This window comes from Balaenoptera acutorostrata, chromosome 14, assembly GCF_949987535.1.
Source record: "Balaenoptera acutorostrata chromosome 14, mBalAcu1.1, whole genome shotgun sequence".
NCBI classification, from domain to species: Eukaryota; Metazoa; Chordata; class Mammalia; order Artiodactyla; family Balaenopteridae; genus Balaenoptera; species Balaenoptera acutorostrata.
The window spans coordinates 2,677,989-2,702,068 of NC_080077.1; the positions used below are offsets into that span (position 1 = coordinate 2,677,989).

Below are 24,080 nucleotides of genomic sequence, written 5' to 3' on the forward strand. Positions count from 1 at the left end.
GTGCTTCGAGATGTGAGAGCATTTAGCACCCCTGCTGCCCTGGTCCCTGGGCTATGGCGGGAGTTCCCGCCCTTTCTTGCTCATAGACAGACACTGAACCCTAGGACTTCCTGTGATGATGGAAATGTTCTGGAAATGTGGCCAGTGTGACTAAGGAACTACATTTGGTTTTATTCTGTTCCGGCTTTTGTTTCGAAATACTTCTAGATTTCCAGAAAAGTTGCTAAGTTAGAGGGGTCCTTGTATGTTCCTCACTCAGTTTCCCTATTAACATCTTAAATGGCATGGCCACAGTACGATTGTCAAAACTAAGAAACCAACATTGGTATGTTATTATTATTAACTAAACTAGAGACTTGACTTGGATTTTCATCCGTTTTTCCTTTAATGGAGCTCAGCTTTAAATTGTATTTAATTTTAGTTAATTTGAAGTTAAGGCGCCTCATGCGGCAGGTGGCTCCTGATTGGACAGCTCGGCTGTGGGCTGTTTTCACCATGACAGCCGAGGCCCTTTGGCGACTTTAGCTGGAGCTGCCCCTCCCCCGTTTCTCTCCCAGTGAAAGCCGAGCCCTCGCCCCGCCTGCAGGCACCCGACACTCCCCATCCTCGTGTCCCTGGCCTCGCCCTCTTGCTCATGCCACCCAGCATGGCCTCTGGGAGCAGAGGGAAGTCATGGTGCTAGTTACCAGTTTGGGTTCACATCGCACAGGAAAAGACCTTTTCTTAGCCGTGCAAGGTCTGCAGGTGGGAGAGCGTTGGGCTCCAGAGACAGGACCACCTGATTCATTCATGGCCTCAGCACGTATGTACTGCTGGTCTTTGCCACGCCAGGCCCTCTTCTGAGTGCTGGGAGGACCAGCGGAAGGAACAGGCAAAGTCTCCATCAGCAGGGAGCTTGCCTTCTAATCGGGAGAACCAGAAAACGAAGCAGTAAACAGAGGTGTATCATAAGCCAGGTGCTGGTAAGTAACATGCAGAACGTAAAGGAGAGACCTAGGCAGTGCCACTCTCAATGCAGGTGCCTTCGAATCCCAGCTTCACTCCTCTCCAGCCGGGCGTTCTTGCACAAGGAGCTGACTTTGCTGATTATCAGTGTCTTCATCGGTGGGCTGGGGATGTGCGTTCTCCTTGAGCACAATGGGGATGAGGTGGGATATTCCCGAGGGGCCCAGCGGGATGCTGTACGTGCAGGCGTTCTAGTAACCTTCCTGTCTTCTCCTTCCTCCTTATTAGAACCTTTGGCCACAAGATCGGGAGGAGGGTGCATTTACCAGAGTTCCGTTATTCATGTAAATGCATAACTATATTGAGGGGGAAGGTTTAGAACGCACCCCCGAGAGCATCCATTAGAAACCACGCATTATAATCCAACTGCTGAGACTTTGCCCAACAAACCGAATGTATCTTTCTCCAGTTTTCTTGGGGGATTTAGTAAATAATATGGATAGAGAGGGGCAAAAGATCATTATTTTTTCTGGCAATTTCCTTTACATTTCTTCTTCAAGATGGTAAGACCGTTAGGGGAAGGTTGGTTGGGGCACAAGTTACATAATCTGAACTATCTATCACACCTATCACCCCTGTCGTGCTCATCTGTCACAAAGGGAAATGTCATCTTTACAAAGAGGGTCACCAGACGGAACGTGGTAACTCAGCGATGGTCACTTGGCTTCCCGGGTCTCCGGAGACAATGCAATGCCAGGTGCTCTGGTTGCCTGCACTCTTCCTGCAAATATTCTATCTTTACCTCTAATCAAGAAGAAACAACGAAGCAAGTCCAGGCTGTGAAGCATCCCCCAGGACAACTACCTGGGGCTCTTGTCACAAATGTAAATGTCATAAAACCAAACACAAATAGAGGACACTCCCGTAGATCAAAGAATACTACGCAGACGTGACAACTGAATGTAAAACTTGATCCTTGGTTGGGTCTTGGATGGAGCAAAATAAGCTGTTTTAAGGGTATTTGGGGGAAAATTGGAGAAATTGAAAACGGACTGCAAATTAAATAAATAACATTGTACATGTGCTAACTCTCTAGGCCGTGTTAACGACTGTGATTGTGTTGAGTTTGTTAGGAGATGCATGCTGAAGCATTTTAGGGGTGAAGTGTCATGCTAGCTACAGTTTGCTTTCAAAACCACCTAGTGAAAACATGTAGAAATATTTATATGCATATGCATATGAATGAGAGAAGAACAGTAAATGTGGCGAAATGTTCACAAATTGGTGCATTTAGATCAAAGGTGTGCAGGACTACTGTACTCTTTCTGTAGGTTTTCAGTTTTTCAAAAATAAAAAGTTAAGAGAAAAAGAAAAAATGCAATGGCAGACTAACAGGCCTTGAAGAACAAAGAAGCGTTTTAAATGACATCTAATAAAACTCTGGGGGGAAATAAGTGACGTCACCACTGGATCTCTCAGGTTCTGGGAACTCCCTTTCCAGTCCTAAGCCGGCTCCCCCTGCAGGCCGATGGCCATGGAGGGAGTTGGCGCCACTGCGTTCCTTGGTCTAGTGGGTCTGACAACATAACCAGGTCACAGGGTGACAAGATGCAGGGCAGAAGGAGGTGTGGAGCATCCCTTAGGCCTCTGAGGCCCCTGTGGTCTCGGGGTCCACAGCAGCTCTTCACTGTCTCGGAGGCCGATTGCCCACCCCTACCCCTGCCACGTGGCCCTGGGTGATGTGGAAAGGAAATGCCACGTGGAAAAAGAAGCACCATCAGGGAGACGTCCTGATGGACTGTATTTCACAAATTCCCAGTAATTTCCTCTTCCTTAAGAAAATGAGATTCTTTGATCATAACGTGCTGGAAATTATCTGTGAGATCATCCAGTACAACACGCTGACTTTACAGAGGATTAAAGGCTGAGAGTGATACGCTGCCTAAGATCATAAATGCAGAACACAGCATAACCCCACCGTAACCTCAGCCTCACCGCCCGCACCTCTTCCCCACCTCCTGTGTCTGCGAGAAGGTCTGTGTCTGTGAGAAGGTCTGTGTCTGTGAGAAGGTCTGTGTCTGTGCGAAGGTCTGCTGTAATTCACGGAGCTCACAGACGGGACCTAAGCCCTTTCATACCCAGTACAGCCAGTAAGGTTGCTTGTTCCATGTTCAATTCTTGATGGAAAGCACTTGATTATCTTTATTGTGGTTCTGTAATATTATCTGCAGAAAAATATCTAATTTTCAGAAGAGTAACGTGCAGCAGTGGCTGCTTTATTTTCTATCATTTACTCTTTTTCCTTTTAATAGTTTGGAGGCAAACACTGATTAAATAGAGGACATTAAGAATCTTTTACCCCGGAGTATGGGGAAGTGTTTCGAAAACTTGACCAACATGGTTGAAGAATAATTCAATTTAGCTAAAAATACAACCTGCTATTAGATCTCATTCGTCTTCCCTTGTTTCACAATAGGTATTTTTCATATGAGGGCTCTGCTCAGCCTCGCAGTGAGTGGTGGGAAGGATGTCCTCGTGACACAGATTGAGACTATTCATGACTTTGGCAAAGCATTATAATCCACAATAGTAAGCATTTGAAAATGTGTTTCTATTCGGTGCCACTCTATTTATTTCTGTTCTTATTATAAATGAGGAAGCCCCTACTTAGAGTTGCATAGCACGTCTTAGACCTAATGTCAGTTATCATTCCTTTCTCTTTTCCATCTGTTTAGTTCATAAAATGAACCAAGGGTCACAAATAAAATGCCACTAGCTATTTTCTTCAGGTCATAGGAAATCTGTGCAAGGTTGGGTTCCTCTACACTCTGCACTCCTGGTTATTAATAGGAAGTCCAGGGAAACATCTGTACTTTTCTAGGAAGGGAAGATGGTTTGTGCAAGGGCTTACGAGCCTCTCTAAATGTTGATGACAATGTAGATTCTGTCTTCTTGCCTGAGTCACGAACAGAGGGGCCCAGCTTGATTGCAGCTCAGACCAAGATTGAGCCTGGTGGTTTGATGGGAATGATTTACCTCCTCAAAAGAAAGACTTAGGGGCTTCCCTGGTGGCGCAGTGGTTGAGAATCTGCCTGCCAATGCAGGGGACACGGATTCGAGCCTTGGTCTGGGAAGATCCCACATGCCGCGGAGCAGCTGGGCCCGTGAGCCACGACTACTGAGCCTGCGCGTCTGGAGCCTGTGCTTCTGGAGCCTGTGCTCCGCAACAAGAGAGGCCACGACAGTGAGAGGCCAGCGCACCGCGATGAAGAGTGGCCCCCGCTTGCCACAACTAGAGAAAGCCCTCGCACAGAAACGAAGACCCAACACAGCCATAAATAAAATAAATAAATAAATAAAAATTAAAAAAAAAAAAAGAAAACCTATAAAAAGCAAATTCAATAATTCAACAAATCTTAACAACCTGTAGGGACAGAACCTCCTGTATCATATCCCAACTGAATTTATATAAAAAAAAAAAAAAAAAAAAAGACTTAGGAGAAAAGAGTGGCATAATGAACCACATCGTGGCAGGTTCCGGGGTGCAGGGCTGCTCTGGGGAACAGATCCCCCGCATCCCGACGTGCAGCTCGTGGGGAGCGAGCGTGACCGAGGCCGAGAGGCCGGTGCAGCCGGGGGGGATGTCGTACCACGTGTGCTCGCTGTGGTTGTAATGTGTAATATAATGTGCTCGGTGTGGTGTAATTTAAATACGGTCCTTGCCTGTTTAATTAAAGAGAGAGCGTCCCTTAGTCTACACTGACCAAGACAGGGGGCTTGAAAACCCCGGAGAAGCTCCCAGGGACCAGCAGGCCTTCCAAGCCGCTGGACATGCTCTGACCCCAAGCCAAGCCGAGCAGCCGCTCTGGGGTTTTAGCAACGAGGTGCTTAGAGCAGCATCGGAGGATGTCACCTTCTGCCACGGGGGCGGGCTGTTTATCAAGGACGTAAAGCAGCTCCTTAGGAGCAAAAAGAGGAAATAATTTGGTTCAGTCAAGAAATGGTGTTGGGTTCATGGTCGCATCACCTGAAAGCCATCTCCCTGTGTCTTTGGCTAAGTTCCTCAGAGATCACAAAGTGAAGAGTTAAACTTCGTCTGGTAACATTTAAAGGAAAGCAAACGAATTTCTTTTATGTTGAAGACTAAGTACTTTCAACCATCCTTCGAGTAAACCCAGTTGGTGTGAATTTCCCAAGAAAAGTTAGTTTAGCTATGTTTGAAGTTGGGAAGAAAATCGGAATGTAAAATGCACATAATAATAAGTTTCTGTCAAGACTTTTTTTTAAAATAGCAAATAGAGATGAGAGGGTGTAATACCCCAAAATGGCCTCTGCCACATGTAACGTTCAGGTTTTTCCTCTTTCTGAGGCAGTCTGCAGCGCTAGCGCTCCGACTTCTACTTTCTGTGTAGCAAAGATGTTCAAAGGGCAGTATTCTCCTAGAGCCTCTAGTTTAACCTTCTCTACCATTCTTAAATTCTTTTAGCATCAGTGGTTTTGAAAACCCAATAGCAGAAATAGACGAAGGTCTAGTGAAAGTGTAGCAGTAATGAGAACACGCTTTCAGAAGGCCTCCTGCCCCCCTAAATCTGTGCACTGTTGGCATTTGGGGCGGAACAGAGAGCCACTGGTCTGGCCCATGGTGACGTGGGCGCCTGAGATAACGCAGAGCAACAGCTCACGTGGATTCCTCGGGAGAGAGCACTTACTTTCCACATGGGCCCAGGGAAAAAGCTCTCAGGATGCATTCAGCTGAATATTCAGCTGGCAGTGTGCTGTATCCATGCCTCTTTTTTTCTTTTTCTTTTTTTTAAGATTTATTGGCTATTTATTTATTTTACTTATTATTTTTGGCTGCGTCGGGTCTTAGTTGCGACATGCGGGATCTTCGTTGAGGCGTGCGTGATCTTTCATTGTGGTGCGCGGGCTTCTCTGTAGTTGTGGCGTGCAGGTTTTCTCTTCTCTAGTTGAGGCACGCAGGCTCCAGGGCGCGTGGGCTCTGTAGTTTGCAGCACGCGGGCTCTCTAGTTGAGGCGCGTGAGCTCAGTAGTCGTGGCGCCTGGGCTTAGTTGCCCCGCGGCACGTGGGATCTTAGTTCCCTGACCAGGGATCAAACCGGCATCCCCTGCATTGTAAGGTGGATTCTTTACCACTGGACCACCAGGGAAGTCCCCGTATCCACGCCTCTTAAGCATACACACATCACTACCTGAATGTCATCGCCGTCCCTCGCCAGTGAGTTAGACATAATATTTAAGAATCCTGCGTAAGCGTTGTTGTTATCTCTACGGCTTCTAAGCAAGCGTAGTAACTGGTGGCATATTTGATCACTGTCACCAGTATTTCAAAGTGACAGCATAAAGTGCTTCCAGGACATTTTTTCTCCCTTCCTTGAGATAAAAGCAGTCATACTTTTCCTTGGGTTTCCTTTGTCATCCTGTGAAGGATTGTCCCCTATTGATAAAATGTTCTTGCTATGCAAGGAAATAGCCTAGTGGGTATCGCAAATCTTTTGCAAGGTTGAGAAATACAACAGAAGTGAATCAACTGCACATCTCTAGTTTTATTCCTTGTAACGGCCTGTTTTTCAGGTGCACTTACATAATGCTGTGCATTGAGGTAATTGTGTAATCTGGTTAAAAAAAAAATCTTTGAATCGCTGCCCACATGATACAACACTTTTCTGTACTTGCTGAGCTGCACAAATGGTTGCAGATGGTCGATTACAAGAAGATATGTTCTGCTTTTCACCAAAAAAAATTATAATATTAAGATGTAACTATGAGATACAGTAGAGAAAGGACCACAGTGAAGTTGAGAGCTCTGGGTTCCAACCGAAAATGTGCTCGTGAGCGAAGCACTGGCGTTTCCTGGTGGGCAGGTGTCCCCAGCTCTCAGAGGAGGTGTTGGGTGAGGCTCTGTAATGGGGTCACCTCGGGTACAGGTCCTGCAGACAGGGGACCTTTGCACGGAGCCGTCCATGGGACATAGTTTTAGGTGCCGGAAACAAACAAAATGGCCTGTCCAGGGTCTAGACCCAAACCAACCTGAGCCTCCCCAGCTTCTGCACCTCCTCAGACCCCGAGAAGCTGCCCAACGTGGATGAGTCTTGCGGTCCTGTCCGAGGTCCCGGGGGGAACCTTTCGACAGATGGGTCTGAGGGTCGACACCATATAGAATTTCAGCTGAGACATCAGGGAGAGAGAAAGAGAAGGCGGGAAAGAGAGAGAGAGGGAACTGGGGAGTTTGAAGCCAACAAATTCAATTTTTCCGACACATGGAATGTCGCCCATGCTTACGTGCCTGAATCGGCTTACCTTTACGCCCAGCATTACAGGAATATTGATGCTTTAGGACTTTGCATCTGAGGCAAGCTGCAGTGCATACAGGACATGGGCGTGAAAAAAAGTCATCATTTCTTGACGCTAAAGTGATGATAGTGGAAAGAGGACGATAAAAAGGGACCCCCACTCCCTCTGCCTCTGGGCGGCAGGAGATTCTGCTCTCCTGTCGGTCTCTCCTAGTGCCTGCTGCAATTTGGATGTCGTATTGTTTCAGTGTCTGTGAGTAAGAATGCAGTGATGAAGGACTTCCCGCGAGGACCCCAGAATAGAAAGCCCAGGAGGGCTAGTCTCATTCCCACAGAGGGAGAAAGGGAATCTGGCTCGGCAGCTTGGGGTGTAAGGAAATGGTAATTCCCAACAAAACAAATGAGCATGATGCTGAGGGGATCTTCCTCGTGAATATAAATCTCTGCTTTTAAGGGACAAGAGCCCATCGTGTTACCCCGACTAACAGTTCAGCCTGGAGGCCTTTGTTCTTTTAAGGGCAACAACGGCTTTTTAAATAAGAATAGTTTAAAGAAAGACCGCCATCTTTCTACCCTCACGGTGACCATTACCTGCCAACATAGGTCTGACACACGGTTCTAGATTCCGTGCTCGGAGCCCGTTGTTGTGAAAGGTGGCAGAAAGACAGGGCTCCAGACAGCCCTGTGCTTCCGGTAGCACCAATCACGGGGGACGTCACCGTGGTCCCCGCTTCACCTGCACACAAGCCTGCGTGCCTGACGAGGTGCAGGGGATCCTCCGGCATCAGCCCACCCAAGTGTCTGCAGTCCAGTCCCAAACCCTAATCTCTTACTGAACACCTGCTACGTGCAAGATGTGGTCCTCAAAGTAGAGGCCGCATGGAGTAACGTAAATCCCTGCCCGTAGGGAGCATATGATTTAACAGGAAGGATCACACAAGAGCGAATACAGGCAGGCCTCGGAGACACTGCAGGTTCGGGTCCAGACACCACAATAAAGCGAATATCACAATAAAGCCAGTGACATGAATTTTTTGGTTTTGTCGCCTATGCTTACATGCCTGAATCAGCTTACCTTTACACCTAGTTTGGTAAAAGTTTGTTTACACTATACTGTAGTCTATTAAGTGTGCAGTAGCGCTATGTCTAAAAAAAAAGGATGTACACCTTTTAATTAAAAAATACTGTATTGCTAAAAAATGCTAACTTATCTCTCTCAGCAGGGGAGGTTGAGGGCTGAGCAGTGTAGAGGCACAAATCTGTTAGTGATGTGTGAACTGGACTGACGTTGAGGAAGGAGGTCGGCGAGGAGAGCCTAGACCCAGGGGCAGAGGTGGTCGATGGGAAAGTGAATCTTTGAGACGCCGCACAGGTGAATTCCACGGGGCCTGGCAATTGATGGAAGGCCTAAGGGGCAGTGCAGAGGGAAGAGTAAAAGCGCCGCTAGTGCCAGGCACCCTCGTTGCGAGTCTGAGAGCTAAGTGAGCAGGAGATGGGTGATGCCGTTATGAAGGTAAGGGCCTTGGAGGAGATGCAGGCGTGGGAATAAATCTCACAAATACAGGTCGGAGCATCCAGATGGAGCCATCCAGCAGACAGTTATAAACATGAGGTCGGAGCCATGGAGAGCTGTCGGAGCTGGAAATACAGGGTTAGAGATTAGCTGTGTAAAGGTGATAGATGAAAATGCTCAAACGGTGAGCCCCGAGTGAGAATCACTGGTTCACAAATACCTGAATTCATTTACTCATTCAGTCACGGAACAGCTGTTAAATGTCCCTCTGGTACCAGTTGCCTTCTTGTCAGCTGGGACACAGCTTCCACTCTCTTGGCTGTTTGTCCGGTCACAGGTACAAAGGCAAATGAGCTATCGTGGTGGTTGTAAAGTGTGTGATGCAGGTGTGTATATTACACTGTAGGTGCACAGGGAAAGAGCATGAAAATTGGGGGTGGGGCAATGTGTGTGTGGGGATGTCTGTATCAGTGTGTGCACGCGTGTGTGCACGTGTGTGTGTGTGTGTAGGAAAGTTTCCCCGAAGAGGTGGTTCTAAATGAATTCTTGAAGGATCAGAGGAAATTGGACAAATGAAGATTCTATTTTTAAAAAACAACAGAAACACTCTGTTTGGGTGACTTAAAGTAAGTCAGAACCACTGTAGTAAAGAGTTCCTACTGTTGAGAAGCAAGGAAAGAGGTCGAAGAGGTATGTGGGTACCTTGTGGGTTCATCTAAGGGACTTGACCTTCTTCCTGAAAAGTATGGGAAGTCATAGAAGTCACAGATAAAGGGGGACTTGACCAGACGTGTACAACATATCCAAATGGCTTGTGGAATGACCCCCAAACTCAGAAGCCCTCACCGCATAGCTGAGAGGGTCCTAGGGCCACGGGAGGCAGGTGGCTTCCCACACGCCCCACACAGCCGTTTCCTGCCCTGAGCGCGGAGGCTGGCGTGCTGCGGGCACAGTGGTGCAAGTGTGTAGTAATACCTCGACCAGCAGAGGTCAGTCTGCACAGCCGGGCTGTGCACAGAAGGGAAAGCAGCTCAGACAAGGAAAGATCGAACACGGGAAGCATCGGTGCCCACCCTGAGCGGGGCTGGGTCACCCCACAGTCAGCACATTCCCAGAGGCCGGAGGAAGAACAAAACAAAATAAATCTTCTACCAAAAGAAGAGCTGTAGTGTTCAAAGAACAAAATTAAGCCGTGGAATTGACTGTCAGCGGCATTGACATGGAGAGGATAAGTCCCAGGAGAGGAGGAAACCCCAAGTAGGGCGGGTCTACTCTTTCTTCCAGAGGCTGTGTCCGTGCAGAGGGAGTCCCCCGCCGGGGGGGCCTGTCCTGGGGCTCAGCCTCTATCCTGGACACGTCCTCCTGGCTCACCCGGCCCTCCCCGAAGGCGGGATCATCTTCTGGGACGCAGTGTCGGGGACCCTGATTCTTTCTACAGGGGGGCTTCTTGCACCAGTACTTCTCAAAGAAGTGACCCCCAAGGCCCCCGCCCTACCCCCGGCTCTCATGATGCTCTCCCCTTGCCAAGGCGTTGGCAGGGCTGTGCTCTCTGAAGGTGCTGGAGAATCTGTCTCCAGCCTCTGGTGCTGGCGAGTCTTGGCATTCCCTGGCGCGTAGACGCATCGCTCCAATCCCTGTCTCCATGGTTGCATGGTATTCTCTCTGTGGGTGTGTGTCTTACAAGGGCACCAGACATTGGATTTAGGGCCAGCCTTAATCCAGTTGTGACCACATCTTAACTTGACTGCATTTGCGAAGACCCTATTTCCAAATAAGGTCTCACTCACAGCTTTGCGGGTTGGGACTTCAAGCTATGTTTTGGGGGACACCAACCACACCCCCAGTCATGTTAATACTACATGAAAACGACAAATTCCCGGGTTTTTCTCATTTTTAGACCGTTGTTTAAAATATTTCCAAGCTAAAATGCTTTTGCAATATGCTTTCATGTTTGCAACTTCAGTCTTATCCTTCTTGAGAAGGTCGGGAGATTGAGCTGAGGCATTTGCTCCTGGCAGAGGGTGGCAGGATTGGAGTCTCTGACTTCCTGAAAAGTCACCAGACTCCCCAGCCAGTTGGCCCGGGAAGGAAGCACAGTCACAAGAATTACCGGAAGCAGTGATGTCATGGGCTGGAGGAGCAGACACAGGAGATGGGGCACGTTGGCTCAGAAATGTGGCTTGTACACAGCGTCGAACTTCAGGATGTACCATTGTGAGTCTAACATCTGTTCCCTGCAAAAGAATTCTCTTTTTTTTGGAAAGTACATGTCATATGTCCTTAGCATACAGCTGATTTGGCCCTCAGTTATGGGAGGTGATGTGCTAATTACTGGCTGAAAGACAGGAAGAGGGAGGGAGAGACAAGAGGGTGGGGGGCTGATCTTTCCAAGTCAGTCCTCATTCTACCCTCCATCCTGCGTCACAAAGCACACTGTGTTGAAAGCACTGGTGGCTCTCGGCCTGGCAGTCCACTGCCTGATTCACTCATATGTCCACTCAGCAAATCTTTGTTTGGCATGTTCAGGCATCACGACAGGCAGTGTGGTTAGTGGTTTGCAGAATAGACACGATTCCTGCCCTTGTAGAGTCTACAGTCCGTTGGGAACAAGAGCATTAACCAAATCGTCACACACGTGCACCTGAGTATTCCAGTCTAAATAGTTGCCGTCACCTGAAGAGCATCTCAGTTGGGGACTGGCTGATTCTGGGGGTTCTTGGAAAGCATCCCTGAGGGACTGGTATTGGCGGTGAGAGCTAGAGGCAGAGTCTAACCTCGTGAGTGCGCGTGGGAGCACAGCGTGGTCCAGATGGGGGTGACTGGACGTGCAGTGGCCCCGAGAGAATGAGGAGTGGGGCACCTCTGAGAGCTGAGAGCAGGTCGGTGTAGCTGGAGCCCAGGAGCAGGAGCAAGAGTGTGGAGAGATGAGTCGGAAGGGCTGAGGTCCGTTCAGTTCTTGACATCAGGCTGTTTCCATAGATTTGGGTGAAGACTGGCAGCCCTGCTTGGGCTCGTAGGAAAAGGAAGGCAGCCCAAGGCACTGATCTGGAAATAAGTTTGAGATTTGTGTCAAAACATTATGGCTGTTTCTTAAAGCCTCTGATAGAGGGAGAGAGGGAATACTATTAAAATGGTATTTAAAAATTTTCCAAGCATATGGGGTTATTAATAATGAAATAAAAGTGATCCTTGTGGTATGGTAAGGAAAATCAATCTACATGGCAACAATTACTTGTGAGATTATTTTTTAGATAGTTTACTGCTGTATGCTTTGTGCCTAGATTAAAACATGGTCAACTTTTTGTGAATATTTCATATGAATTGGAAAGAATGCACAATCTAAAGTGGTTGGATATATATACATATTCCTTATGTCAACTTTCTTAAATGTATTGTTTAATTATTCAAATATTTACTGATTTTTGTTCCTCTGCTTGATTTATCATTTATTGCGGGATGTGTTGGGTATTTCCCCAAACGATAATGGATTTGTCAATTTCTCCTCTTGATTCTGTCAATTTTTGATTAATATATTTTGAAACTTTATTATCTGGGGCATACAAGTTTGGAAATATTGTATCTTCCTGGTGAATTTAAACTTCATCAATATGTAGTGAGTTTTTTATATCTTCAAATACTTGTGTAATTTATATTGCTTCATCAGCTCTCCTATCATTAGTATTTGCATGATATATCTTTTCCATTTTATTTCAGATTTTCTGTGTCCCTTGTTTTAGAAATGTCTCTATAACTAAATTCATATTAAACCAGTTGGGCACTGTTTGTCTTTGAACTGGAGAGTTTAGCCCACTCACACTGACTGTAATTTTTGATATATTTTTATTTGTTCCTATGCTGTTAGTTTGTGTAAGGTCTAGGATCTGACTTTGCCTTACTTACAGACTAACAATTAGCATGTTCCTGTTTTATGGGTGTTGGAAGGAGACATAAGCTTCCAGGATCAGAGAGAAGGGACGTTACCCGTCTAGTGACATGAGTACCATATTTGCATTGGTTTCCTTTGCCCCCCAGCACTCAAGGTGCAGTGAAGGGGGACCAGATGGATGCTATCCTCACAGTGAACCTGCATCCCAGTCGAGGAACACTGAGCTTGGGGACCTTGTGTTTAGAACAAGGGGTAAGCAAGCCTGTTCTTTGTCCTGGAAGAAAATGTTACCTCATCCTGCAAAGCTGCTCACTGCAAACACAACCCTGAGAAATGGGTTAAGAGTGCTCAGTGTGCAATGTTCCTCACACACTCGGCATGAATGGATGAGGAATGCAGAGACACTCTGGCCCCTGGTGGTTGCCACTCCCAACAGCTTGTGTTTTCCACTTATCCTCCTTTTTTTGAATGTCTTTTTTCCCTTCTTTCTTGTCTACTTCTGGAATATTTTCTTGTTCTATACTTTTGTCTCTATTAATTTAAGAATTCCAGTCAGCTCTCCCATATCTGCAAGTTCAGCATCTATGGATTCAACCACCCTTGGATCCACCAATGGTACTACAGCATTTTGTATAAGGGATTGAGCATCTGCAGATTTTGGTATCCGAGGGGGTCTTGGAACCAGTTCCCCATGGATACCAATGGGGAAATTTTAGCATGTATATTTAACTTAGTCTAAAAGTAATCTGCATCTTTATTGACTTCCAGAAAAAATACAAGGACGTTAAAAGATTGTAACTCTATCACCCTCCTTGTGCATGTGCTGTTTTTTCAATCAAGGTTTCATTTCTAACTTGATTTTTACTTCTTTTTATGCAGTGCATGAGTGTTTAGCTCTCCCCATATGTTTTCATTGGTAGTGAACTTTCTCAGGTTCTTGATCTGGAAGTGTCTTTCTGGTTTGCATTCTGTCAATTTTCAGCAGATCTAACTTTTCCTTTATCGACTCTTTCTTGGACTTTGTCTAAAGTGCTATTTAATCTACCTATTTTTAAATTTACATCATTACGATTTTATTTTTAAAGTTCTACTTTTGTTTACAAATCTGCTGGATCATTTTATAACCTCTAATTTCCTTGTAATGCCTCAGGCCCCCTTTTTGTTCTTTAAACGTATTAAGCAAATGTATTTTATATTATTTATACGAAAGTTTCAGCCTCTGCAGTCTCCACACGTCTGATTCTGCAACTTGCTATTTCTACTCACTCTTGCTCCCGGTGGCTTACCTCCTCGTGTATTTAGCCATTCATGATTCTGAGCCCATATTCCTGATAGTTTTCTCTGTGGTTAAACGTTGAGACCCCTCCAGAGTACTGACATTTGCTTCCGTGTGGCCCTCGGGCTGCTATAAGATGGGATCTTTAAAAAGTAAATATCTGGCTTGGAGTTTTCCAGAGTGTGAATTTTGGCCTCCGCTGGCATGAAGAGGAGCCACAGAAACAGAGGAGAATTCTCTTTCTGTTTCCAGTGCTCGTACGTGCATAAGCAACTCTTCTCCTGCAGGGAGAGAATGTCCCAGCTTACCTTAGGGTCTGCCCCACCAGGGTCCTGACTTTCAGGGTGGGTCTGACCTGCCCTCCCACCCTGCGTGGGCCCCAGGCTTTCTCCAGTTCCGCACCTCCCCCCACCCCCACCCCCCACCCCGCCCATTCCCCAGACCCTGATAAGGCCTGGGTCTCGATCACAGGGATTGACACGGGCTGCAGGACAAATGCTGCTCAGGACACTGCTTACCTTTGGAGAGCATCTTCTCATCCTCATTCTTTGTCTAAGTTTGTTTTCCCCCACTTACTATTGGCCCAGCCATGCTTTAAAAAAAAGAGAGAGGATTTTCCCTTTGTTTTACGTATCTCAGGAAATCTGCCTCTACATACGTAACCCGCTGTATTGCCAAGAATGCCCTCACCCTGCCCCAGCCTGGTCCTGTGGCCTTCTGGTGAGGATGATGAGGGATGGACCACAGGACACTACACGCCATGGAGCCTAAACCCCTATTGTTTTGTTTTTAGTGTCCCTGAGTATTTTTTAATGGGCTCATCTAGTTCCCATCCCTAATATAAATATCTAGTGCCTGAAAGGCTGTAGATGTCTATGAAATATTTTTTAGAAGATGAACATTTCCTGCTAAAAAAAATTCTGGCAAGGATTTCACATTCTCCTTTGTACCCATTCCAGGTCTTGAGAGACTTTTCTATTATAAGAGTTTTTTTTTTTTTTTTTCCTTTTTAAGTTACAAAAATCCTTCCTGCTATAGTTTTAACCTGTTTCCTCTTTCCGGCTAACTCCCTTCCTTTTAAAGTTCCTCTCTATAGTTTATGTATAGGCTCAGGTTGACAAGAAAAAGCCCTTATTTCTCTATTCACAGGTCAGTTTCCTCACATACTGTGATTCCAGATCCTCCGTTCAGTCGTGAGCCTTCCTACTGACCGTCTTGTCATGAAGGTTCACTGCACGTTTGTGGGGTGAGAAGTGTGTCCGTCTCCATAACAAAGGGCTGCCAGCACAAAGCCCCCCAACAGGGTGGCTTAAAACAACAGAAATTTATCGTCCCATCATTCTGGAGGCCAGAAGTCCAAGATCAAGGCACCAGGAGGCCCCTGGTCCTCTGAAACCCATAGGGGAATCTTTCCTGCCTCTTCTAGCTTCTGGCCACGGCTACATCTCTCCCTTCTCTGCCTCCGTCCATGTGGCCTCCTCCACTGTCTCTGCCTTCATGTGGCCTTCGTATAAGGACACCAGTCACACTGGATTATGCCCTCCCCGCTCCAGCGTGACCTCATCTTACTATGTCTGCAATGACCCTATTTTCAAATAAGGCCCATTCTGAGGTCCTGGGGGTCAGGGTTCTAACATGCTTTTAGAGGGGACACAACCCAACCTGTAACAACATGTAAACAATAGTGAAGCTCAAACCCGGAAGTCCTACGGTTGCTGTCGCCTCCCGGTGACAGAATGTGGGGTTTTGCCCCTCCCGCCTTTAAAACACTGATAATTAGAAAAGAGCAAGTGAGAGCACCTGCATTAATGTTTTCAAATGTCCTACCGCGGCACGGACGCGCCGTCAGAAGCCTCACCTTGGTGCCCCTCCGCTGCGTCCTGAGTAAACTAAGTTCTCACAAGGAAACCTAGCTTTTCTGCTCCCAGAGCACAGCATTCTGCTGCCAAAGGCACTCACGCTGTCTGTCCCCAAGGCCATAATGAAGCCGCTGGAGGCTGCCACCTGGACTTCTGTCTGTGAGATGCTCTGACGGCAGACTCTTGGCCCCAGTGGCATTTCCTGGGCAAGTGCAGTTGTCTAGGGAAATGAGGACCCCAGCCTTTCACCCCTTGGTTGCCACCCCTTCTTGTGCTTTCTTTTGATGCCCAGCCACTATTGCTTGATACACTGTGAATCTGTGAGGTCCTGGACGTGCAGACCTTGTCTGAATTCTTCTCTTGTTGTGTCCGTTTAGACGGTTGGTTCACCTCCCTGGGCCTCAGTTTCTCCACCTCCTAAGATGGGGTTCACTGTGTCTGTTTCATAGAGTTCCCAGTGTGTTACAGAGATGGAATAATAATGTAGGCCCAGATCTTCATAACCAACAAATCTCTGATAACAGTCATCACAGAATCCCTTTAAGCCAGCATGCACAGAGTGCTTGCCGCAGACAGTGGCCCTCCCGAGTGTTTCCAGGTGGGTAAGAGACAGACAGAAGCCAGGAGTCGTAACCCAGCACAGTAAGTAAAACGAGGACCCCAGGGGAGGACTCCCCAGCACAGCCTGCAGGGGCGGGGATTCCATTAGGCTTCCCAGCAAGGACGGTGAATCTCGAAGAAGGTGGGAAAGCGGGTGCGAAGGGCGTCCGGGTAGTGGCCACAGCGCAGAGGCGGCTGGACGCTCCTGTTGACACAGGTGTCCGCGCAGCGGGTACAGGAGGAGAGGGTGCCGCGATGGAGGAGAACACGGCCTCCTGGCTCCGGGGTCGCACGTCATTCCTGCAGACACTGGAGGTATGGCGTGCTATTTGCTTCTAAACAGATCGCTTTGGTAGTGGGATTGCAGACGGGTTGGGGGGGCGCAGGATTGAGCCAGGAGTTACTATATTCCGGCACGAACGGTTCCTGATTGTGGGGCTGGAAGGAAGGGAGACAGGAACGCTACTTAGAGAGTATCACGAGTCTGGGTCGTTACACATACGGAATGGAGGAGTGACAGAGGGGCTGGTAGTTTTCACCTTCTGGTTCAGGCGGTGGGGTGACTGGCCATGCCTTGCACAGGACAATAGAGTGTAACGGAGAGAGCTTTCAGGTTAAAATTCTAGAAAAGGGGGATCTACTCCTTTCCCAGGCGTGTCATTGATTTTTCTGCGTGAAACTCCAGGATTTTAACAAGTAGCATCTTTGTGGAGCACTTTACAATTTACAGAGCACTTCCTCATACTGGTTTACTGTGTGGAGTTGCCGGTTGTGTAGGTGACAACCTTGTGAGGAAAGTAGACAGGTTTCTCCCTGCGCCCCTCGCCTCCCCCGCTCCCCCTTCATCGCACAGGGTGGGCTTCCTGGACCTCGGCGCTGACACGTTTTGGACGGGGTCATTCTCGGTGGGGATGTCCTGTGCACCGCGGAGACTCACCAGCATCCCTGGCTCCGCCCACTAGATGCCAGCAGCAGCCTTCCTGTCACCCCCAGTTGTGACAACCCAGAATGTCTCCAGACATTGCCAATGTCCCCTTGACAAAGTCACCCCCAGTTCTAAAGGCTCGGAGGATTTCGGCAAAGGTGAAGTCATAATCGGAACAGTGGGTAGAAATTTAATTCAAGATGTTTCACTTTCTGATGTACATTCCACGATGTGATGCTTCTTACCACTGTACGTTTTTAGATATCGCTCACCGAGCCACAGCTATATCGTATTTGCTCTTCAACAAAGAGGACATTTATGTTCAGCTACATCTATTCCGTGTCCGGGACTACATCGTTTCATTTCCAGAAGTATTTTATTCATTTTTACAGTCTCTTGTTTGTTAATCACATTTTCATTTCTTCCTTTTATTTCCTTAAACATATTAGATTTGATAATTTTACATTCGACGTCTGCTAAGTCCAGCAGCTGAAGTCCACACGTCTGATTCTGTAGTCAGTTGTCTTGCTGGCTTTGCCGATACCCCGTGTCCTTGTGAACTGTGTGTTCCGTGGCTGTGAGCTTGTGCTCCTGGCAACTGTATGCAAGGAATTCTTTGAATCCTGGGTTTAATGTGGATTTCTCTAGAGAGCATTTCTGTGTGTTTCTGCTGGGCACCTGGGCTCAGAACCATCTGAGACCACTTTAAGTTCTCAACTTGAGTTTTCGTTGTTGTTTTTGGTTACATGGAGAGTGAATTAGGTCCACAAGCCTGTGTCAGGGCTGGCTGTGCTCACAATGTCTGAGGGGAGACTTCTTTCCCTTCCCTGCCACCCAACCCTGCGTGGCTGGGCGTCTGACCTCCGTGGCCCTCGAGGGTTAAATTTGAATCTCCAAGTTGCAACCCTGGACGGCATTCTCGACTCCGCACTGACCACTTCCATTGCAACTGGTTTGTTGCACAAACCTGGCTTGTGCTTGGACCATCACACACCTTCCACTCTTGTCGGAAGAGTGGACAATGAAAGGACCCTGGCAATTCCGACGGCTTTCCTTCCCGCTCTTGAACAAGAGACAACTGCATTCACTTTAGGTTTTGAACTTGATCAGGAAGTTAGTGTTTCCAGTCCTAGGACTGATCAAACTCAGACTTTCTCTTTGCCCAGCTTGAATTTCCATCACGCTGGAAGCCTGCAGCATCCTTTTCAGGGTCAGAGCGGGAGGAGAGGAGAGAGGAAGACATACTTAAACTGCTCCTGGCCCAGCTGACCCCTTCTCTCATGGTCAGCTGTCTCGTCTTCTTCCGAGGTTATTGTGGCTGGAGACCCGGCCCCCGCGCCCCCCTCCCCAGCTGCAGCCCACTTACAGGACAGCGGCCCTTCATTTTGGGGGTTACTTAGAATTCTTCCCTCAGCCCTGGGCCCGGTGCCGGGCAGGGCCTCAGGGACCTCCAAACGGGCCCCTCTCCTGTACGGCCACGTCTGATCTGTCGGAGACACTGATATATCCTTTTCCCCACAAGCCTTGGGAACGCAGGCCACTCCGTGAATAGTCCCTCCTGGTGCCTCCCCGGGGCCGTGGCCACCCTGCTCCCTCCTTTAGAAGCCAGGCCCCAGCACATCACAGCTGTCATGGTGGGGCTTGACATAAAGGGGGGGGCATCCCCCCAACCCAGGGAAGTCCTTTGGGTGGAGGGAAGGGAAGGTGGAACGGCACAGATTTTGCCAGTCACCTTGCTGACAAAAGCCTCCCTCCCCTTCTTGCCCAGGGCGTCCTGTGTTCTCAGAGAAGGGGCAGCTCCAGGGCTTTGGAAGGCTCTCGGTTATCACCCTTGGAATTCTGAAATCGTTAACCTCTTGTGTATCGGGGACTTGGTAGGAACTTTACTTTCTGTTAATCAATCATGAAATTCTGTTTGTTCCAAGTTCTCAGTAATCCTGTTCTTCCGCAGCTGGGGACCCCTCCTCCTCTGTCTGTCCAGGACATGTGTCCTTGTCCGCAGAGCTCACCCCAAATGCCGCCTCCTCGGCTTCTCCAGTTAGGATTGGCTCCTCATTTATCTCTGTTCTTGTAGCATTTTCTTACATCTTTCTTTCACATTATGTAAAACCTGCATCCGATTTGTCTATTCACTTTCCTTCTCTAACACACGGCCGTGAACTTCTGGGGGTCAGGAGCCGCGTCATAATCACGTCCGTTTCCCCTGGGCCGAGCACCAGGCCAGGCGCTCAGAGGAGCTCCGTAATCGTGTGTTCAACTGAATCGAACGCACACCAGCCAGTCTGGTCCTCTCTTGGAAGCAGCATTAGCCGTGGAATTCAGTCCCAGACTGATCGTGCTTAAGTCAGGGAGAAACTCAAGATAGTCAGGGGTCTGCTGAGCTCTTGGTCTTCTCTCCAAGCTTCCCCACCCCATCATCTGGGCACCAGCCCAGCCTTTATTAAGCTCACTTTTTCTTTCCCAAAATTTGCTAGGGATCATTTGGACCCAGGTTAAAGTGGGCCCTGATACCGACCCCAGATTTGGTGGTCTGGAGGGTTTGGTGGTAAATGATTTCCAGAGAGTTTGATATACCTGTTTTACTGGCAGAAGGGCAAACAGACTTGTTCTAGCAATGAAATGACTTTCTCAGTTGAAATATGGAAGCTGCTTTTTTTTTTCTTTTGAGATGTCCAAGTTCAATAGAGCCATTGTGTAGCACTCAGCTGTGGAAGGTCGTGGATGGCCCATAAGACACTGCCTTTCCAGTCCTGTTACACCAGGTCAAAATGCTCTTTAAAAAAAAAAAAAAAAATTTATTTATTTATTTGGCTGCACCGGGTCTTCGTTGCAGCATACGGGCTCTTAGTTGCGGCATGCAGGATCTAGTTCCCTGACCAGGGATCAAACCCAGGCCCCCTGCACTGGGAGTGTGGAGTCTTAACCACTGGACCACCAGGGAAGTCTCAAACTGCTCTTGTTGGTAAAACAAGCCTGCCCCAAGGCTATTGCTCTGAGCAGGGTGCCCCTGAGCTAGCATCATTGACAAACCACACTCCTGTCTCTGACTAGTTGTACCATCGACCCACAGCCGGCTTCTTCCTCATTCTTGGGGCAGGTGACCAGCCCGATGTCTGATGTCCGTCAGCTGATGTCTTTTCCAGAGAAGCAACATGACACAGCCCTGGCCTGTCTTTGTTTGCTTAGAGCTGGGATACCTGAGTGGTGGTGGCAGGAGACCCAGGGTGGTAAGAAGCTCATTCCCAGTGTAGGGATAATGGCCCTCCAGCAGAAGAATCCTTGCGGGAAGCAGGAACCGGTTTGGGGCATATTTTCATCTTAGGGATGCACGGTGGGAACACAAAACATGCAAGTGTGCTCAAGCTCATCAAGCAAGGAAATGGCAGTGCCAGCATCTTGATGCTAAACTGTGCTTACCACCATTAAACCCCAGGGAGACTGTCTGACCTCATCTCTTGACCCAGATGCAGCATGAACTTACTAGTTCTTATCTGGGAGCATCCGCTGTCTTTACTCACTTTAGCAAAGATAGCCTGACACAAGTATTTAATGCGACTTTTGATTAAGCCAAGGGATGATATGACATGTAGATTTTTCACAATCTGCCCAGCAAAGCAGTACTTGGCACACAGCAGCGGGTGCAAGAATGCTTCTGGACTTTTCAGGGGGTGGTGGCAGTATGCTAATGAGCTTGCTTGGCCCTGTTTTAAACATAAAAATACGTGGACAATGCACAAGAGGAAAACAGAAAAGGCTGCACAGAGTCCTAAGCTCACAAATCTGGAACTGCCTACAGCCCTCTGGTGAGCATTTCTAGGAAAAAAAGAAAAACAAAGGGTGTTCCCCTTTAAGGCAAATCCCCTGCAGCCCTGCAGCTGGTTTCTGAGAGCCCTGACTCAGGACACTCTGTGTTTAGGCCCTGCTAAGTCATCCGTTTGGATAATTTTCTATACATGGAGTCGGAGGTCATGGAGAACGGATGTGTCTTTGTTCTCCAAACACTGCCCTGGGAGGCTTCCCCAGCTGGCTGCCGGCGTCCCGAGCTGTGTGGGGATCCATTCATCACCCGGGCAAGGACTGGCGGACCCCCAGGTCGGGCGCCCGGGCCGCGGGGACGGGCCCAAGAAGAGGGGGCCAAGGGGCAGGAGAGGTACAGAGCGCACGTGTGCAAGCTCATGGTGCACCCCTCCACCCTTTTGTTCCATGTTGTAGAAGTGTTTGCTAATCAGCAATTAAAGTTTTGTCCGGCACAGAAGAGCATGATTCCAAAGTCTGTATATGGGTGCTTTACGGAGAGAAAACATGACACCCCAAGCTAGAAAAAAGCCCAACAGGCCAACGAAGTAGAACAGAGAGCAAGCGACAGGCGCAGCTGAACCGCCTCACCGCTCGCCCCGCGCGGCGCAGCAGTCCTCCGCGGGCTCATCAGGCATGCGCCGCCGAGGGCGCTGATTGGCGGAGGGGGCAGTGGGCGGGGCAGAGCCACAGAGAGCGAGTACTTGGAGGCGGGGGTGGGGTGGGGAGGAGAAGTGAGAGCCTGGGGCTGTAGGGCGGTGGGCGCTGATTGGTGGTAGTGGCTGAGAAGGAGGAGGTGGGCGTGGCTGGGTGCGCCGGCGGGCTCTGATTGGTGGTAGTGGCGGGGGCCTGCTCCTCCCTGGGCCTGAGGAGGAGGAGGAGGAGGAGGAGGAGGAGAAGGAGGGAGAGCCTGGGGCGGCGGACTCTGATTGGCGGTAGTGGCGGAGGGCCGAGCGGGGCGGCAGGTGCTGATTGGCAGTAGTGGCTGGGGGCGGGGCGAGGCGGGGCTGCCCGGGGCTGGTCCTCGCAGGCAGGAGGGGGAGGAGGAGGGAGCGCTGGGCCCCCGGCCGCCGTGGCCGGCTCGGCCTGCCCTTTGTGCCCGCAGCCCGCGCCCCGTGCCGATGGCCGCTGCGCCGGGCTTCCCGGCCGCTCGCGCCCGCCGGCGGACCTAACCCCACGCGCCTGGGATGCGCCGGGGATGCGCGTCCTCCGGCCCTGCGGCTCCTCGCGGCTGGGCGCCGGGCGATGGAGCTGAGCATGAAGAAGTTCACCGTGCGCAGGTTCTTCTCCGTGTACCTGCGCAAGAAGTCGCGCTCCAAGAGCTCCAGTCTTAGCCGATTCGAGGTAAATGCCCTCGCCTCTGAGCGCGCAGGTACCCAGGTCCCCGCCGCGCCCTGGAGGATGCTGCGGGTCTTGGGGCCATCCCGAGCCCTTTCCTATTGTCACATGCACGGTCACCCTGAGACCCATGTCAGGGAGTTAAAGTTGAAAGCTGGTCCGGTTTTCCTAAAACCGAACGTTATTGTTGGGACTTACTGATAACTGGACCGGTCCTCGGGTTCTCAACAGGGACTAAACTTTGCCCCCATTGAATTTCTAACTAATTTTGTTCCACGCTCTGCGCAGGGTTTGGGGTAGTCACCCTGGGTGCCCACAGGGGTGCTCCGGGTGGGGAGGGCTTTTCAGCCCGTGTCGCTCGCCATGGCACCTCAGAAGTCCCAAGTACAGAACCTGCCCAGCCCCACCCTAGGCTGGCGTTGATCGGGTTTATTTTGCCTTGACCCAGAGCCACACAAATACTACCATGTAGTGTAGATTGTTCGTGTATTTGAAATCAGTGTAGAATTGACAAAAAGGGATTTTTTTTTTTTTTTAAAGGCAGCAACACAATCTACTTGGACCAGTCTGAAACGGTGCCCAGTAGTAAAGTGCCTGATGCAATATCTCTGCAGCTCGGGGTTTGATATAGATTCGTCCCGAAAGCCAGAGGACCCTGAAAATAGTGTCCTTTTCTCGGGTCCTGCATCATGTCATCTTCAGGTTTCCAAGTCATCTGTGGACGGTTCTCTAATGTGTTTTGTATTTCAACAATCACATCTTATTCTCTTCATCCCAGTGTCCAGAGTACCTGGTTGAATCTATAGATGACCAAACTGTGAAGCATGTTTAAGTAAAAAAAAAAAAAAAGACATTTTGGGGTTTGGGGGGAGGGGGTGGGAGCTGATGACACAGCCTAGAGATTTCTTTTGACATTGCCCTCGCCTGTGCCACAAGCCTGGCACCTGTGGAGGTTTTGATGTGTTTTTTTCTAACGAAGTCAAATCAATTGGAACAATGTCACATTTTTCATCTTGAGTTTCTTTGTCCTGGCTGCCATGATATTAGATACAGGCATGGGTTCTGCAACAGTTAAGAGGGCTTTAGGCAAAGCTCAGGAATGGACATGAAAACAACAGGGAATTACTTGTTTAAAAAGTTTCTGTTATGATATCACTAAATCAGAATTTTAAGAACTAGGTTAGGTTTCTGAGGGTAAAACATATCTTTCAAACAAGTACAACTATTAATTAAATTGTGGAGGAGGGCTTGCTTTAAACCTCATGCTGACAGAGATGAAGCATAAGTTCATTGAGATAAGTCATTTTCCTGGGTTTCAGGCACTGAAAAAGTGAAAGTGGACAAGAATAGAAACTCAGAGTAGTATTCACCTTTATACCTAGTATGTCTTTATTCATCGAAATGCCAAGTTTATTATTCAGCTCCTTGTCTCCTTCCATTTATTGTCCTTGTCAAGGCGAGGCAGTAAACTCCTGGAGTCGTTTAGGAAGAGGCGCATAAAGACTGGCAAACCCGTGGGGCTCAGGAATCCTCTCAGCACGATATACTCACCTCTGGTGTTCTGGTTCGGCAAGGAGAACCGGGTTGTGGAAGTGCCTCAAAAATATATATATAATAGGAACCCAGTGTTGCT

At 48.7% G+C, this 24,080-nt stretch overlaps 1 protein-coding gene across 3 annotated transcripts in view; it reads left to right on the top strand.

Moving 5' to 3' along the window:
- The window catches only part of RPS6KA2 (ribosomal protein S6 kinase A2), a 375,942-nt gene that overhangs the window by 191,691 nt on the left and 160,171 nt on the right, over positions 1–24,080 (top strand). Inside the window, exon 1 of one of the 3 annotated variants that reach the window (XM_007186071.2) lies at positions 22,135–22,453. The exons of the other annotated variants lie outside the window; for them this stretch is intronic. Coding sequence (XP_007186133.2) covers positions 22,355–22,453 — 99 coding nt within the window. The 5' untranslated portion in view covers positions 22,135–22,354. Of the gene's footprint in view, positions 1–22,134; positions 22,454–24,080 lie in introns of those variants that run through there. 3 annotated transcript variants of the gene reach the window in all.